The sequence below is a fragment of the Armigeres subalbatus genome, chromosome 3 (assembly GCF_024139115.2).
Source record: "Armigeres subalbatus isolate Guangzhou_Male chromosome 3, GZ_Asu_2, whole genome shotgun sequence".
Taxonomy (NCBI): Eukaryota; Metazoa; Arthropoda; class Insecta; order Diptera; family Culicidae; genus Armigeres; species Armigeres subalbatus.
The window spans coordinates 203,057,702-203,076,116 of record NC_085141.1 but is presented as its reverse complement, the minus strand read 5'-3'; the positions used below and the strand labels follow the sequence as shown (position 1 = coordinate 203,076,116).

The window sequence follows — 18,415 nt, the reverse complement described above, 5'->3', positions numbered from 1 at the left end:
GCAGTATTCTGTAATTACTATTTGCCCTTACTTGACCGGAGCAAAGCGCAATACAAGCGCATTAACCGCCGTAATAAAAAAGATTTTTTTTCTCCGGCTCGCGACGAATAACACACGCACTGTACTTACTTTCCCGATGGCTACTGCAAGCTATAGAAGATGGCACTTGTCTCGAACGGATCAAAGCCTGAAATACGAGAAATCACGCACTGAACTGATTTTTATTACCGGCCGCGCAATGCAGAACACAATATTTCGGCCGACCGCGCGATCGTTCTGCTGTCCGAAACAAGAGAAATCTCGCACTGAACTCTGGTTTAATCCTCGGAATATAGGTAATTAACTTTGATTGAACTAATAATAATGTTAGTCATGAAATATAAAGGCGCATCTTCTGCGTAAGTCGGGCTCAAGAAGAAAGTGTGATCAAAGAAGATTCACCACCGTAGCAAATGTGTCATGTACAAAACGCCGATAAGACCGATAGCCCTCTACGCACATGAAACATGGTCAATGCTCGAGAAGGACTTGCAAGCACTCGGAGTATTCGAGAGGCGGGTGCTTATGACCATCTTTGGCGGTGTGCAAGAAGGCGGTGTGTGGCGGCGAAGAATGATCCACGAGCTCGCCCAGGTCTATGGTGAACCCAGTATCGAGAAGGTAGCTAAAGCCGGAAGAATACGATGGGCAGGGCGTGTTGCAAGAATGCCGGACATCAACCCTGCAAAGATGGTGTTTGCTTCCGATCCACCAGGTACGAGACGGCGCGCCGGTCTCTACTCGAGTGAGCTGAGAATGGAACATTCCCACTCACTTGGTAGACATTGCACTGTCTTTCAAGCGGAAACATTTGCCATTATGTGTGGAGTGCAATCCACACTGCAGAAACACATTATGGGCAAAGTAATATACTTTTGTTCAGAAAGCCAAGCAGCTATTAGAGCTCTAATTTCGGCCAATTCAAGGTCGAAGTTGGTGATCGCATGTCGAACTCAAATTGAGGAACTGAATTCAGTTAATACTTTACACCTTATATGGGTACCTACCTGTATATTCTTCCATATTTGGAAACGAATTGGCTTATGAGTTAGCTCGCAGTGGAGCATGACAAGGCTTTATTGGCTTACGTTTTTGTTTTCTCTACAAAAGACACACTCTTACATACATTTGGGCCAATAAATTAAGTATGTTCTTCCAGATCTCTAAAGTGTGGCATCTATACCGACGCAGCGTCTCATCCGGATTTACCCTATCCCAAGGAATCTTCGAGAGCATGTGGGCAGTACAGTCATTTCATGGAGGGCGTTTGTGAAAGAACCTTTACCTAAATGTCTTTGTAGTAGTCCTTACAAATCCGTAAATATAGAAAACAATATATGACGGAAACCTCCATTTCAAATTTTCAAAGTATTTTAATTTTCGCCGTGTTGATTACAGAGTTTTATAAAACTTCTCGAGAGTGTATGCATCATAGATGCAACTTGATTTTCTTTCATCATCCATAATAAATAACTAGAACCAACAATTTCATTTTCTGTATTATCAGATTTAATATGGATCGTATGACTATTCTATCGTAATACTACAATATACATGTAGCTTTTTCCTGTCACAATTTACAATTTTCGGTGATATGTTTTCAATATATAATAATACTATATGCTCATTGCTATTTGAAATTGTATACAATCAAATAAGTCGATATAAACACATTGAGTTTATCAATGAATAAATTGTAGTTCTTGAATCTTCTGTCCATATGGATTAGATATAAAGAATAAATTTGAAACGTACGGTCCTAGCAGAACTTACCTCTAATATATCAAAACGAATTTAACCTAACTATCTTTTATTCATAAATTTTCCAATTTATTTTGAGAAAATATTTTCCAGAATATGCAATATTCAATCATTTAAAAATAGTATACAACTTTGGGGCAATTTATAATCCACCTACATTTTTTAAATTAATAACCTGACAATAGTACAATTACCTAAGCGCCAAGCCTATTTTAGTCGCAATGATTGAAAATATACAGATTACTTGATATTTGAGCGAGTCCACTTTACATTAATTTTTATTTATCTAGGTAATAATGAGAGTTCATTTAACAGTTCATTCGCCATAATTCATATCTGAAAATTACAAAAAAATAATTTAGCGAATAGCTTATATAAATAAGGCCACTTAATGCGAAGTTCCAATAAGATGAATGTATAACAGAAATGTAGAACACAAGCTAGGTTTAGAGAAATATTCGACTACAACATCGCGTTATGTATTTTCACAGGCAGAATTGATTCTTAATAAAAATAGAATAATCCACTTAGCCGTGATGGTGCCTTTCTCGTGTATTATTAAAAGTAACGAGAAAAGCACATAAGAGAGGTCAAAATGGCACTTAAGGGAGACAGATTCAGTTTTTCCATAAATTCACATTTATTTTTATTCATTTAAATCTTCTTCGAATTCATTTAAATACATTGCAGCATTTTTCGTGGAAGTTGGTACTCGGATTCTGAAGGCTTTTCCGCAAACGTGAGCTTTAAGTGGTCTTGTTGTGTAGGGGTTATCACGCCTATATATAGAGTAGGAGGTTGAGGGTTCGAGTCCCTCCAAGACACGTGGATTCTTTTTCGCAAATTTCATATCAATTTGTCCATTTCGAAACAGAGGCATTCCACGGGGGCATGTCAGTCGATCCTGAGCGACCATTTCGAAAATATTTGAAACTCTGCACAGTTTTTCAATTTCATCTAAATCGTCATTTTTCGATATCAAATCTTCATATTGAGTCACGACTAACTTTTCAAAAGGGTGTATGTGAAAATGGTTCAAAAATATTTAAAAAGCTGCACAGCAAAAACGGAATGTTCGATTGTTATGATTTTTTCAGCAAAGTTAGACAACTAAATGGTGATTCTTAAGAAAATGTGCACAGTAAAAAAATTTTTTGCCTTTAAAAATATCATTTTGTCACAAAACTCAAATATCTCAAAACCCTATCTTTTTTCGAACGTATTTTTAAACGGTCCATTATATTAGCTATCTACCATAAAAATTTGGTGATGGTAAACTAATAAACAAAAAAGTTATGACGTTTCAAACATTTCACAATTTTCACATTTAGTAAAAAAAAAATTTTTTCTGTGTAAGTTATTTCGAGAATTGCAGTTTGATGCAGATTTTATTGTTAAGGGACGTGATTTAAACAAGTTGTTTTCATGATATTTTGATTTAATTATTCATAGCATCTATAAGAAACTTAGACACGATCCAGTGTTGTGATCAAAAGTATTGATAGTGTCATAATTTTCATTGCACGTGACTGGCGAAAATTCTTTTAATAGTGTTGAAACCTGTTGATAATAACGTTGATAGAAACATATCAGAAATGTTATTTTTAAGACAAAAGCTGCAAAATCAAAGATTTATATACACGTGTACGTCTATAGTTTACCTGCAAAAATATACCTCTTAGAGAATAGACTTTATGATCGGGAGGAAACGGGTATCTTCAACAACAACAAATGCATGATAGGTACATACCATGACAATGCTCACGAAAAAGCAAAAAAATTACTACTACTAAGGTTGTTAAAGATCTTATAGTAATTTTTTTCTTCAGTCAAGCAAATGACACCAAACTAGTCAGTAAAAACTTAAAAGTGATTTTGTTTATTGAAATATTACGAACAACATGAGTAGCCGCTTTTTCAACTGTTGTAGGCCGTTTGATGGAAAAAAGTGTTCAAAAGAGTTACGAAATCTCACCGAAAGCACCATAGATAAACTGAAAGCGACTGGTTATGCTCCAATGTCCACATTGAATACAAATTTACGCATTTGCACGTCCTGCCGTCTAAACGTTGACAAAAGAGCAATCTGTATATCATCGGTTGAGCAGAGCGCAGGAAGTTCGAAAACGACAGCAACTGAGGAATTGCCAGATGTATCGACAACAACTGAGGAATTACCAGAAGTATTAAGTGCTGAGAGCCTTGCCACCGTACCATCAGCGAAATCTGTTTCAACAAATCAATCGGAAGATGAGTGTATCCAAAAGGTCAACATCGAACGCTTTAACGAGGGCATAGCTGGGATAAAAGTGACCTGATTAAATGGAGTAAGATGGACTACGTTTATTACCCGGAGAAAAATACCGTGAAATAAACGAAGCTGTACGAAGAAACCTCTTCAAATTAGGACCTGATGATGTGGAAAATACAGACTACGATGAGGTAATTATAAATATGAAGGAAAGGTTCTCGAATGCAGCCACGACAAGGAATGAAAAATTATTGATTTTGTCGATGCTGCCAAGTTCGTGGTCTATTCAGGATGCCATTGATGAGTTCAAAACCAATAGAAATACAGTAAAAGAGGCAAAACAATTGAAGAATAACTGTCTTTCAACCAAAAATACTAGGTCTAGTACTGCATTAACAGATGAGACAAAAGAAATAGTAGTTCAATATTTTGAAGATGATGAAGTAAGTCGAGCTATGCCTGGTCAAAAGATTATGTATCAGTAAAAAAAAGATGGAAAGCGTCAAGCAATCCAAAAACGATTAATGATGACGACTTTGAAAGAAGCGTACACACGCTTCAAGGAAATTCACGATAATATTAAAATAGGTTTTTCCTCATTTGCAAGATTTCGGCCAAGGCAATGTAAGCTTCTTTCCAATTCAGGAACACATAATGTGTGTGTGTGCACAACCCATGAGAATATTAATCTTATTTTACATAGTTTGAAAAGAATCAATTTAACAAAGGATATTAAAATGTTAACTGGTAGTCTTTTGTGTGAAAATACAACATCAAATTGCTATCTACGATCTTGTTCGGATTGTCCAGATTCTTCATCATTGGAAAATACTTTATTCGCTGAGTTTGAAGAAAATATATTGATCAGTTATCATTTGAGCAATGGGTGACCACGGATAGGTGTGACATAGAAACTATTGTAAAACCTGTAGATGAGTTTGTGTCATATTTTGCTTGAAATTAGAAAGTTTAATCCTCACGATTTCATTAAAACAGAACAATCCAGCTTTTTAAAAATACGAAAAATACATTACAAAATGGTGAATTTTAGTCATTTGTGATTTTCTGAAAATTACAGCTTTGTATTGCAAGATGAAGTGCAGTCCCATCACTGGAACGTACAACAAGCTACAATTCATCCATTCGTTATTTATTTTAATGGAAGTACGCAAATTGAACACTTAAGTTTTATTATAATTTCCGAAGATTTAAGACACGATTCAGTATCCGTAAACTTGTTCATTGAAAAATGATTAACTTTTTACGCGTTGATAAGCATAAAGAAGTCAAAAAGATATATTTCATGTCTGATGGAGCAGCGTCGCAGTACAAAAATCGTAAGAAATTTTCGAGCCTATGTCAATTTAAATCAATGTACGGAATTGATGCAGAATGGCATTTTTTGCTACATCACATGGCAAAGGTCCTTGTGATGCTATTGGAGGAACAATAAAGCGCATGGCCACAAGAGCAAGTTTAGCCAAAGAACGTGAGCATCCAATTAAAACTGCGAAAGAACTTTTTGATTGGGCAAATCGTAGAAAAGAAAAAGATTTAACCAAATTATCATTTTGTTTTACTACTACTGAAGAGTACGAAATAAAGGCTTCAGAGCTCAGCGAGCAATTTAATAACGCGAAAACGATCCAAGGAACCCAAAAATTTCACTGTTTCATTCCATTGTCGGAAAATAAAATTAAAGCAAAACTATACTCAAACTGTGCTGATAATAATAATTCAATGCTGATAATTCAAAAGTGTTCGATATTTTAAAAAATTTGAATAAAAATAAATAAAAAATAAGTATTAATAAACTGTTTTCATGATATCATAACCCATACCAAAATTCAAACCCAAAACTCTTAGAGTTTCTATAACAACATTGTGTAACTGCCACATTTAATTTAATACTTAGGATAATATTAATTCATTTTTATTTATTTATACATATAATATTTATACATATAATATACATAATATCGATGAATACATAAATATGGAATATCATACAAACAACTTGTTTAACTCACGCAAGGCCCTTAACAATAAAATCAGCATCAAACTGCGATTCTTGAAAAAAAATACACGGAAATTTTTTTTGTTTACTATATGTGAAAATTGTGTGATGTTTGAAATGTCATAACTTTTTTGTTTATTAGTTTACCATCACCAAATTTTTATGGTAGATAGCTAATATAATGGACCGTTTTCCCTAAAAAATTACGTTCGAAAAAGATAGGGTTTTGAGATATTTGAGTTTTTGTGACAAAATGATATTTTTAAAGGCAAAAAAAAATTTTTTTTACTGTGCACATTTTCTTAAGAATCACCATTTAGTTGTCTAACTTTGCTGAAAAAATCATAACAATCGAACATTCCGTTTTTGCTGTGCAGCTTTTTAAATATTTTTGAACCATTTTCACATACACCCTTTTGAAAAGTTAGTCGTGACTCAATATGAAGATTTGATATCGAAAAATGACGATTTAGATGAAATTGAAAAACTGTGCAAAGTTTCAACTCAATAGAAAATCATGAATTAAAAATTTTCTTAAATTTTGATGCTGTTGCTTGGAATCGCTCAACATGTGCTGCGCATATGCACAGCCAAGATATTTAACAAAAAAATGGTTTTCCTACGGCCGAATTGCCAAATAATATGCAATTAAATGGAAAACCAAGTCAATTCACGCTTAACTTTTCAAAAGGTCCTAAGTAACATTTTTTTCATGAATTAATTTGAATAGCGCAATCAACAGAACAACATGAAAGCTTTTGATTGCAGTACTCAAATTAATTCATGAAAAAAATGTTACTTAGGTCCTTTTGAAAAGTTAACCGAGAATTCTTCAATTAGTGGTAGTAGGCGACAATCCCTTCGCAAGAGGTGGGTTGTCCAGGTCTCCACCCAGGAGGCCAGAGGCAATAGTCGGCAGCTCGGTGCGCAGCGCCAGCGTAGGTCACTTAACCTTCTCCCCGGCTACGCCGGTAATGGTTATGTACGGCCCATGGCTTGTGATGGCGATGAACCGCAAACGCGATGGGCTTTTGGCCTTCGAGGTGGCGACGGAACAGCTGGACGCCATCATCGACTTTGCGTCATCGAAGCATAATATTAGTAAGGACCTCAAGCTTGCTGAAACTTCGAAAGTCGATGTTGGACGCCAAGTTGGAGAGGGCGGTCGCGACGGCCAAGTGCAAACCCGTGAAATCCGTGGAGTCGAGGTCTACCCAGGCGGAGGCCCAAGGATTCGCGGACTCGGGCAAGGTCGAATCGACCGAGGGCGTGCCAGCGAAGACGGTGGTGCCAACGTATATCCAGACTGAGGCTCAAGTATTCGCGGGCACGTCGAGGGTGACTGGGGGGAACTGAACCCCTGCCAGGTACCTTCAAAACCGGGGGAGTAAGGACCTGGAAAAGTCCGTCCACGCAGGAAAGACAGTAGTAAGGGGTTACGGCAGACTGAGAACTCTCAGCCGCATAAGACCAGGGAAATAGAGGGGGATGACGCCCCCTGAAACTTGGTCAAGAACAAGAGGAAACCAAAGACGTCAAGGGCCGAAAAGAAGGCCCAGGCGAATGAGGGTCGCAAGAAGTCTAGGGTAGGCACCAATCGCTCCAGGGGCGATGCTCTAGTCATCAAGACGGACGAGGCTAAGTACTCGGACGTCTTGAAGGCGATGAGGAGTGACGTCAAGCTCGATAAACTCGGAGCCGACGTACGTCGCATAAGACGTACCCAGATGGACGAGATGATCCTCGAGCTGAAGCGGGGCGTCTCGCAAAAAGGCGCCGCCTACAAGAAGTTGGCGGAGGAAATCCTAGGCGTGACGGTCAAGGTGAGGGCACTCACGACGGAGGTGAATCTAAGGGTTAAAGACCTGGACGAGATCACTAAAGTCGAAGAGCTCGTCATCGTCACGGCACTGCGGCGACAGTGCGAAGTGGAGACGCCCACCGCAGCCGTTCGGCTACGGAAAGGTCCGGCAGGGACGCAGGTAGCATTGGTTCGGCTATCTGTAGCGGACGCCTCCAAGGTAGTCAAGTTAAGGAGCGTCAAGGTGGGATGGTTGCCGAGCAACCCGAAGTTCGCTTCAAGTGCCTGGAACCGGGACACAAGCAATGGGACTGCAAAGGCCCTGACAGAAGCAATCTCTGCCGACGCTGCATATTGAAGGGACATAAGACGAACCCTCCCAATTGTTTGGCAAGCACCGTATGGGGGGTTCGAAGTGCCCGGCGTTTAAGCGTGCTGCAAAACTACAGATTGATACCGGAGGCATGGGTCAAGAGACTCCATGGGCAGTGTTGGTAAAATCACTCATAAATTTCAATCAACGAGCGTTCCTGTGCGAACGAAATCGTCTGCGATTTTAAAAGAAAGCATCACGCTTGAATTTTTCATGCTAAAACGCATCATTTCACTCATTTGCCAAAAAATCATTTTGGTTTAAAAACGCATTTGGGGGCAATTTATTGCTTAAGGTTGGTATCGTGTTCACAAGAAATTTCTTTTTCTATCTCAATCACATGTTAAATTCCGTTTACTGAATCGGAAAAGTAAAAAATCGAAACAAAATTCTTTCATCAGTATCCACCTGACAAGAACAAAAAACAAAATTGGAATTTGTAAGGTTCCCACGCAAAGTAATGGGAGCTGTCACTTTACTTTCGGAAAAATATTCTGCTCGATTATTCCGTAAGTACAAGTGACATTTTGCTCCATACAGATCAGTTGTCAAAATTCCGCTTGGTAATATTGAACAAAATTCCGTAACCTCTCTACTTTTTAAGTCGATACTGGCCTTTATACATAAAAGAGAGTCTAATATTTTATGCGACAAACGTCAATTCACTGTTTCTAACGAAGGAGAACAAAAGAAAACCTACGATGATTCAAATGGATGATTCAACTTATGTGCTGAGTTGGGTGCGTTTCAACTCACGCTTGATTTGAATCATCCATGAGTTTTGAGATTTTGAGTTTTTACCAACACTGTCCATGGGAAAATCACTTTCCACCTGACCCAGGTCCTTACAGGGCATGGTTGCTTCAGACAGTATCTACACCGGTTCGGACACTCGGCCTCGCCCGAATGTCCGGTGTGCGCAGGTTTAGAGGAAACGGCGGAACATGTGTTGTTCGTGTGCCCACGTTTTCGCACAATTCGTGACCACATGCTTGCCACATGTGGTCTGGACACTACCCCGGACAACCTAGTTCGGAGGATGTGTAAAGATGAAGTTGGCTGGAACACCGTTTTATCGGCTATCGTCCAAATCGTCTCGGAGCTACACAGAAGGTGGCGCGTGGACTCGAGGAATGGCTAGTTCAGGCGCAAATAAGAGGTGGTCCAAGGGTTCGGAGTCGGCTTAATGGGTCATACCGGTGCCCTGTGGTCGAACTCGATCCTTTTATCGAACAAGTGGCCGCGCGAAGAACAACATGGTATCGTCGCTTTCGCGGCGACGGTCAACCGGGTGGGTTCCGAGCCCGAGGACGGAAAGGGCTCCTCGTCAAGGCTGGGGCAGGCGTAGGCACCGCGCCGGCAAATCCCTCTGTGTGGTGGCGAATAGACCCTATCGCAGTGAGGTCAATTTGGGGTGCACGCGGCATCATCATTCTTGATACCAGTCGTGCAGAGGGAAGCAGGCGCGAAGTCGACCCTTCCCACCTTCCGAGGACATAGGGCGTGGTAAGGCCACCTGGAAAGCCGGCAATGCGCTGGCACGATACCATGGTGTTCTTCTAAAAAAGCGAGTCACGATGTTCGATGCTGCAAGGACACGCAGCTAACCTCGAGGGTGCGTTGTGCACTGGTCCCCTTTGAAGCATTACTTTCTGGTTGTACCGAAGGGACGATGGGCTTGGCGGCAATGGAAACGGTTTAGCGGGTCGGGGATGTAGTCCTGCCTCCCTCGTTTGCTGTTGGAGGTAGTCCATAACCCCGCACTTCCTGGACAACCCAGGATGTCTGTTGAGCAGATTTCCCCTCCATTGCTTGGGAAGAAAAAAAAAAGACATCACCTCAATTCGTCCAGTTAAGTCGATTGGTATATAACACTATGGGTCTCCGTGCCATCTATCAAAAGTTCGGTTTTGGAGTGTTCCTAGCCTTTACGTATATAGCAGGCGTATACTCAAAAGGCAAAAAACTTAAGATCAGCTGTTTAGCGCAGGTTTTTTTTAGATGATTGAGAGAGACTTGCGTTGTGGTGTGATGTGATGCAAGTGCAAGAATCCATACAAACTTTTAATTTCGCTCATACAAAAAGCATGACTTTTTTGTAACGCACTTAATCGATCTTTCTGCTAAAGACCCAAAAATCCAGAATCCAAAAAAAATGCCACAATGGCCGTTTCAACCCTCACCTCGCATTTTTGAAGGCACAAATGTCAAGTAGTAGGTGAAACATTGATTTGTGCCTCTGAAAGCGTGGGGTGGACTTGAAATCAGATTCTAATTAGTTTACCTTCACCTGTTGATTTTTTTCCTCGTAGTCCTAAAAATCCACTGGGCACCCGTTTGGGAGGCGTTCGATTGATTTCTAGTTGAAGCTCATTGCTTGGCCAGTTTATCCTGTCAAGTTGGCTGTAGAATTCGTTACTCCCGTATACCTGTAATAAGGAAAATATGTATAAAGGCGATTTGTATGCTAAATGTTTTCTAAACACCGCAGTTTACTACAAATTCATTCTACAGTCACTTATTCACTGGTTGAGACCTTTTCAGGGTTCCAGCCAGAATCACAAGCAGTATGAAAGGCAGTCATTTTGATCACAATGGGCCCTGGGCCCTCCTTAGCCGTGCGATTAGATGCGGTTAGTTTTCGGAAGGTGATTGAAGTTACATTGAAAACACCGAAGCTAGTGGATCCGTTAATGCGGGAACCATCAGTGAAATATCGGTTGTTGCAATTGACATGTTCATATTTTTCCAGAAAAAAAGGAGGGGATTGGTAATTTTTTGAAGATGATCTCTTATTTCTTGAATAGCGTTTTTCATGGATAGATCGTATTTCATTGAGAAACCGTCGTTGGTGTAGTAAACTCGAAGTGGATTATAACAAGGAAGACGAAGATCTGAAGATATGTAGTTGAGATAGACTCTCAGGAATCTTGACCGACGAACTAGTTCAAGCATTTTATCGACATTTTCAAAGACAAGTGTGTTACTTGTTCCACATTCGATGAGTATTATAAGTGAGAGGTGCTCTAAAGAGTGACTCTAACAAGCACATCCAGGCTCATGTTATGTGTTGAACGCATACAGCCAAGGGAAATACGCAAACAACGATACTGAATTCGTTCCAATTTGATCAGGTGTCAATCAGCTGCTAAGAGTAATTAGAAAGAGCCATACGTGTCCATACTCTAAAATAGAGATAATAGTCGTTCTATAGAGTTTGATAAGGTCTTCCGGGTGAGTGGGGTGCGGAGGTCGAACATGCCTTTTTTCCGACAGTTTTGTATCAAACACTCGAATGAGTTTCCAAGTACATTTCGAATCAAACACGACTCCGAAGTATCTAGAAGATAAAGATTCGTTGATGTCATCTTTTAACAGCTTGAGTTTCAGTTCAGCAGGATTCCGCTTCCTAGAAAACACAGTTTTTTATGAGCACAAATATTTATCAACATCAGCGATCCAGCTTCAACATATGGGGACAAAACCATTATCCCTCAAACGGTACTTCCAATTCAATTGGCATATGGCACCCAGAAAATTATATTAGCTCTTTTAGTGGAATGTATTCAACCGTCTAAGACGAATTAAGTACTCTCCATTTAATTCCACCAGTTAATTTTCGTTATCTTTGCAGATACGTATTTCGACCACAACTGTGTGGTCGTCTTCAGTGTCTCGTACTTGACTCGACTCGAGTATGGCATATGGCAGTTCAGAAGGGATCTAGTTGAGCGATTCCAAGCAACAGCATCAAAATTTAAGAAAATTTTTAATTCATGATTTTCTATTGAGTTGAAACTTTGCACAGTTTTTCAATTTCATCTAAATCGTCATTTTTCGATATCAAATCTTCATATTGAGTCACGACTAACTTTTCAAAAGTGTGTATGTGAAAATGGTTCAAAAATATTTAAAAAGCTGCACAGCAAAAACGGAATGTTCGATTGTTATGATTTTTTCAGCAAAGTTAGACAACTAAATGGTGATTCTTAAGAAAATGTGCACAGTAAAAAAATTTTTTTGCATTTTAAAATATCATTTTGTCACAAAACTCAAATATCTCAAAACCCTATCTTTTTTCGAACGTAATTTTTTAGGGAAAACGGTCCATTATATTAGCTATCTACCATAAAAATTTGGTGATGGTAAACTAATAAACAAAAAGTTATGACATTTCAAACATTTCACAATTTTCACATATAGTAAACAAAAAAATTTCCGCGTATTTTTTTTTCAAGAATCGCAGTTTGATGCTGATTTTATTGTTAAGGGCCTTGCGTGAGTTAAACAAGTTGTTTGTATGATATTCCATATTTATGTATTCATCGATATTATGTATATTATATGTATAAATAAATAAAAATGAATTAATATTATCCTAAGTATTAAATTAAATGTGGCAGTTACACAATGTTGTTATAGAAACTCTAAGAGTTTTGGGTTTGAATTTTGGTATGAAACAGTGAAATTTTTGGGTTCCTCGGATCGTTTTCGCGTTATTAAATTGCTCGCTGAGCTCTGAAGCCTTTATTTCGTACTCTTCAGTAGTAGTAAAACAAAATGATAATTTGGTTAAATCTTTTTCTTTTCTACGATTTGCCCAATCAAAAAGTTCTTTCGCAGTTTTAATTGGATGCTCACGTTCTTTGGCTAAACTTGCTCTTGTGGCCACGCGCTTTATTGTTCCTCCAATAGCATCACAAGGACCTTTGCCATGTGATGTAGCAAAAAAATGCCATTCTGCATCAATTCCGTACATTGATTTAAATTGACATAGGCTCGAAAAATTCTTACGATTTTTGTACTGCGACGCTGCTCCATCAGACATGAAATATATCTTTTTGATTTCTTTATGCTTATCAACGCGTAAAAAGTTAATCATTTTTTCAATGAACAAGTTTACGGATACTGAATCGTGTCTTAAATCTTCGGAAATTAGAATAAAACTTAAGTGTTCAATTTGCGTACTTCCATTAAAATAAATAACGAATGGATGAATTGTAGCTTGTTGTACGTTCCAGTGATGGGACTGCACTTCATCTTGCAATACAAAGCTGTAATTTTCAGAAAATCACAAATGACTAAAAATTCACCATTTTGTAATGTATTTTTCGTATTTTTAAAAAGCTGGATTGTTCTGTTTTAATGAAATCGTGAGGGATTAAACTTTCTAATTTCAAGCAAAATATGACACAAACTCATCTACAGGTTTTACAATAGTTTCTATGTCACACCTATCCGTGGTCACCCATTGCTCAAATGATAACTGATCAATATATTTTTCTTCAAACTCAGCGAATAAAGTATTTTCCAATGATGAAGAATCTGGACAATCCGAACAAGATCGTAGATAGCAATTTGATGTTGTATTTTCACACAAAAGACTACCAGTTAACATTTTAATATCCTTTGTTAAATTGATTCTTTTCAAACTATGTAAAATAAGATTAATATTCTCATGGGTTGTGCACACACACACATTATGTGTTCCTGAATTGGAAAGAAGCTTACATTGCCTTGGCCGAAGGCTTGCAAATGAGGAAAAACCTATTTTAATATTATCGTGAATTTCCTTGAAGCGTGTGTACGCTTCTTTCAAAGTCGTCATCATTAATCGATCTTGGATTGCTTGACGCTTACCATCAATTTTTACTGATACATAATCTTTTTGACCAGGCATAGCTCGACTTACTTCATCATCTTCAAAATATTGAACTACTATTTCTTTTGTCTCATCTGTTAATGCAGTACTAGCCCTAGTATTTTTGGTTGAAAGACAGTTATTCTTCAATTGTTTTGCCTCTTTTACTGTATTTCTATTGGTTTTGAACTCATCAATGGCATCCTGAATAGACCACGAACTTGGCAGCATCGACAAAATCAATAATTTTTCTTTCCTTGTCGTGGCTGCATTCGAGAACCTTTCCTTCATATTTATAATTACCTCATCGTAGTCTGTATTTTCCACATCATCAGGTCCCTAATTTGAAGAGGTTTCTTCGTACAGCTTCGTTTATTTCACGGTATTTTTCTCAGGGTAATAAACGTAGTCCATCTTACTCCATTTAATCGGAGTCACTTTTATCCCAGCTATGCCCTCGTTAAAGCGTTCGATGTTGACCTTTTGGATACACTCATCTTCCGATTGATTTGTTGAAACAGATTTCGCTGATGGTACGGTGGCAAGGCTCTCAGCACTTAATACTTCTGGTAATTCCTCAGTTGTTGTCGATACATCTGGCAATTCCTCAGTTGCTGTCGTTTTCGAAATTCCTGCGCTCTGCTCAACCGATGATATACAGATTGCTCTTTTGTCAACGTTTAGACGGCAGGACGTGCAAATGCGTAAATTTGTATTCAATGTGGACATTGGAGCATAACCAGTCGCTTTCAGTTTATCTATGGTGCTTTCGGTGAGATTTCGTAACTCTTTTGAACACTTTTTTCCATCAAACGGCCTACAACAGTTGAGAAAGCGGCTACTCATGTTGTTCGTAATATTTCAATAAACAAAATCACTTTTAAGTTTTTACTGACTAATTTGGTGTCATTTGCTTGACTGAAGAAAAAATTACTATAAGATCTTTAACAACCTTAGTAGTAGTAATTTTTTGCTTTTCGTGAGCATTGTCATGGTATGTACCTATCATGCATTTGTTGTTGTTGAAGATACCCGTTTCCTCCCGATCATAAAGTCTATTCTCTAAGAGGTATATTTTTGCAGGTAAACTATAGACGTACACGTGTATATAAATCTTTGATTTTGCAGCTTTTGTCTTAAAAATAACATTTCTGATATGTTTCTATCAACGTTATTATCAACAGGTTTCAACACTATTAAAAGAATTTTTCGCCAGTCACGTGCAATGAAAATTATGACACTATCAATACTTTTGATCACAACACTGGATCGTGTCTAAGTTTCTTATAGATGCTATGAATAATTAAATCAAAATATCATGAAAACAACTTGTTTAAATCACGTCCCTTAACAATAAAATCTGCATCAAACTGCAATTCTCGAAATAACTTACACAGAAAAAATTTTTTTTACTAAATGTGAAAATTGTGAAATGTTTGAAATGTCATAACTTTTTGTTTATTAGTTTACCATCACCAAATTTTTATGGTAGATAGCTAATATAATGGACCGTTACGTTCGAAAAAAGATAGGGTTTTGAGATATTTGAGTTTTTGTGACAAAAATGATATTTTTAAAGGCAAAAAAATTTTTTTTTACTGTGCACATTTTCTTAAGAATCACCATTTAGTTGTCTAACTTTGCTGAAAAAATCATAACAATCGAACATTCCGTTTTTGCTGTGCAGCTTTTTAAATATTTTTGAACCATTTTCACATACACCCTTTTGAAAAGTTAGTCGTGACTCAATATGAAGATTTGATATCGAAAAATGACGATTTAGATGAAATTGAAAAACTGTGCAGAGTTTCAAATATTTTCGAAATGGTCGCTCAGGATCGACTGACATGCCCCCGTGGAATGCCTCAGTTGGCAACAAGGTTTTGGTCTTAGTGTGACCAGATTGATGCCTTGTAATTAGTGGATGTCTCATTTTTAGATCGTTTCCGAAGAAAATAAATTTGCCGAGGGAGATTGGTGTATAATAAGATAATATGGAATGTTTTTCTTTAAAATAAAAATTGTATTTAAATGATATTTTAGACTTTTCGTAGAAGAAAGGCAAAAATAGAAAACAAACAATATCTAGAAATAGCTCCAAATAAAAAAAACGCAAAAAAGCGTAACCCTTTGAGAAGATATCTTGTATTTTAGAAAAAGATACTTTATTGCTAGAAAATTGAAAAACAAATTGATGTATCACATTTCTTTCACCATGGACTATCAAACCAAGCTGATACCATCACATCATTAAACATGGTTATTATTATAGATAGGACAGGGTCCGGCAATTGAAGTGCTACATTAGAAAGAACAGATGATCAAAACAAAAATATTTCATTTCAATTTCATTCAATTTCGCTAGAAAACATATCACTTTTTGAAAGCTCAGCGGTCAAGTTTATCTTTTTCGTTCTTGAGTTCAAACACTTGTCGCAGACTTGTGTGATTTTATCAGATGCCACCAGATGTTGTTTCAGGATTAGCTAAAAAAAAGATGTTTTAGAGCATACGTGGCCGACACACTCTAGACAATGACATTTATAGAGTTCAGGTCCACCGAACACGCTGGCCGCTCTTAGATCGGGTTGAACCCTGAAAGCCCCTTTGTTGGGTTTTCTTCACTTTACGAGCCGGCGTCTACTCATGTCGTAAGACCGTTTCGTGCCCACGGTTCGACGACGTTTTGTAGAACTAGCTCCTAATATGTATTTGGGCTTATTCTACAAGTGGAGTGACGTGAGATTTCTCGAATGACGTGAGAAGAGTCGTATAGCCCCATTTGAATAACATGGTCACCTCACGTGAGAATTGCTAAAATCGACTCACCTCACGTCACTCGACTCGTAGAATAAGCCCAATAATATTATTTTACTTACTTAAGTAGCAGTTCATTTGGTGGACCCTGCAGAATCTACAGACGAGCGAAAGCATGGTCAAGTTTTTTTTGACATCACACCCCTTAATATTTTCATTGAAATCGTGTCGTCAGGCTTGTTTGGAGCCACGTTTAATAGTTCGTTTGGAGACATAGGATTTATCATCGCTCATCTATATATTTCATTATCTATACTGCCCCTATTCGCATAAGCGTCCCATGGCAGTTTTCATCAACTTGAGAAATATGCCGTTGAATTTTTCAAACTTGTTTAACATGAAGAAATTCAAAAAAATCTAATAAATTGATAAAACCAGCAATCTATCTGAAAATTTGGCATAATATTCTTTATCTGTATGCATTGCTATGGAACTATTAAATGGACCATAATTATATTTATTTTTTTCTGCAAAAGTGTATCAAAATCTGGAATGTGACTATTATGCAAATAAATAGCAAGATGGGACAACACAAATGGGTTTTGTTTTTCAAATTTATAGAACAAAGCCTATTATTTCATAAGTTTTTCTAAAAGATAAGTTCATTTTAAGCTTATTTCTGAAATGAAATCAAAATCTTCGAAAATCGACATGGGACTCTTATGCGAATCGCGGCAGTATAGTTATTATCACCTTCTTAGCTTCATTAAGCACGATACGGGACAATAAAAGTAAACATGGAAACCAGTTCCCAGATTAGTCTATTCTACTCGTTGGTTACGTTCTGAAGAAATTACCATCGACCTTGACTTCAACGACCATTTTGAATTTAAGTATTTGCACGTTTCAGGCACGGTTCGTGGTTGCAAACAATCCCACTTGATTTTGTCGTGACAGCTGCTAGTGGTTGCAAACAAACTGAGTAAAAGTGTGAGTGAAATGTGCGTGTGCGTACACGCTCGCAGAAAGCCTAATGTCGTACGAAACTTTGGGTTGTGTAACATGCACGCAAGATGGTGGAAGAACAATGGAGCCATGGATTTTTGCGTAACTAACATAATCGTACAACCAGGGGCGCGACGTCATGAATTATAGTGAAAACATCAGCATGATTTGATACACACCCATGCGTCAATTCGCGATGCAGTAGTTATGCAACTAAGAGCGATAGTCCATTGATGAAAGACATGCTGAATGTTTTGTTAAATCGTGCAACATCTTTTGTCAGTGTTACCTTTTTCCTCTGACGCCAACAAAACTTCCGATGTATTTGTACTTTTTTCCCCGACTTCCATAATATCTCGAAGCTTTTGAGACAAACCTCTTTAATTAAAATTAATTTTACTCAGGTATAATATTTATAGATATTGCTTTACTTACCATTGGTTCCTTTATCCCTCGTGTTCCAAAGTAACTGGAGAATGGGCTTCGCTTTCTTTCTTCGCTTTCTCGTTTACCGCGTAATCCTATTTGACATAATATAGCAATACAACAAACATTTATATAGTATTTGGTATTAGGGTAAATGATGTATCTTGGACAAGCGCAGGACATTCATTTGAACAAACAATTGGAAAACACAAGGTTCATCCAAATATATAACCTATGATTGATCTTGTCTCCTTTGCCCGATTTTTGAGTAAGTTACTTTTACTAGGTGTAAACTGTGAAATTCTGCGAACGGAAATAAAGCCTGTCCACGTTATATTTCGGAC

General features: G+C 37.8%; 1 protein-coding gene across 2 annotated transcripts in view; it reads right to left on the bottom strand.

Moving 5' to 3' along the window:
* Positions 1 to 1,525: 1,525 nt before the first annotated feature.
* Positions 1,526 to 18,415, bottom strand: part of LOC134226766 (tachykinins) — a 92,831-nt gene continuing 75,941 nt past the window's right edge. Inside the window, exons 7-10 of one of the 2 annotated variants that reach the window (XR_009983552.1) lie at positions 18,081 to 18,166; positions 17,935 to 18,023; positions 10,527 to 10,671; positions 1,526 to 2,136 (exon numbers count right to left, since the gene is read on the bottom strand). Coding sequence is in view for 1 of the 2 variants with exons in the window: in XM_062707738.1 (XP_062563722.1) it covers positions 2,117 to 2,136; positions 10,527 to 10,671; positions 18,081 to 18,166 (251 nt within the window). In the remaining variant the exon portion in view is untranslated. The remainder of the gene's footprint in view (positions 2,137 to 10,526; positions 10,672 to 17,934; positions 18,024 to 18,080; positions 18,167 to 18,415) is intronic. The other variant, XM_062707738.1, reaches the window with a different exon arrangement.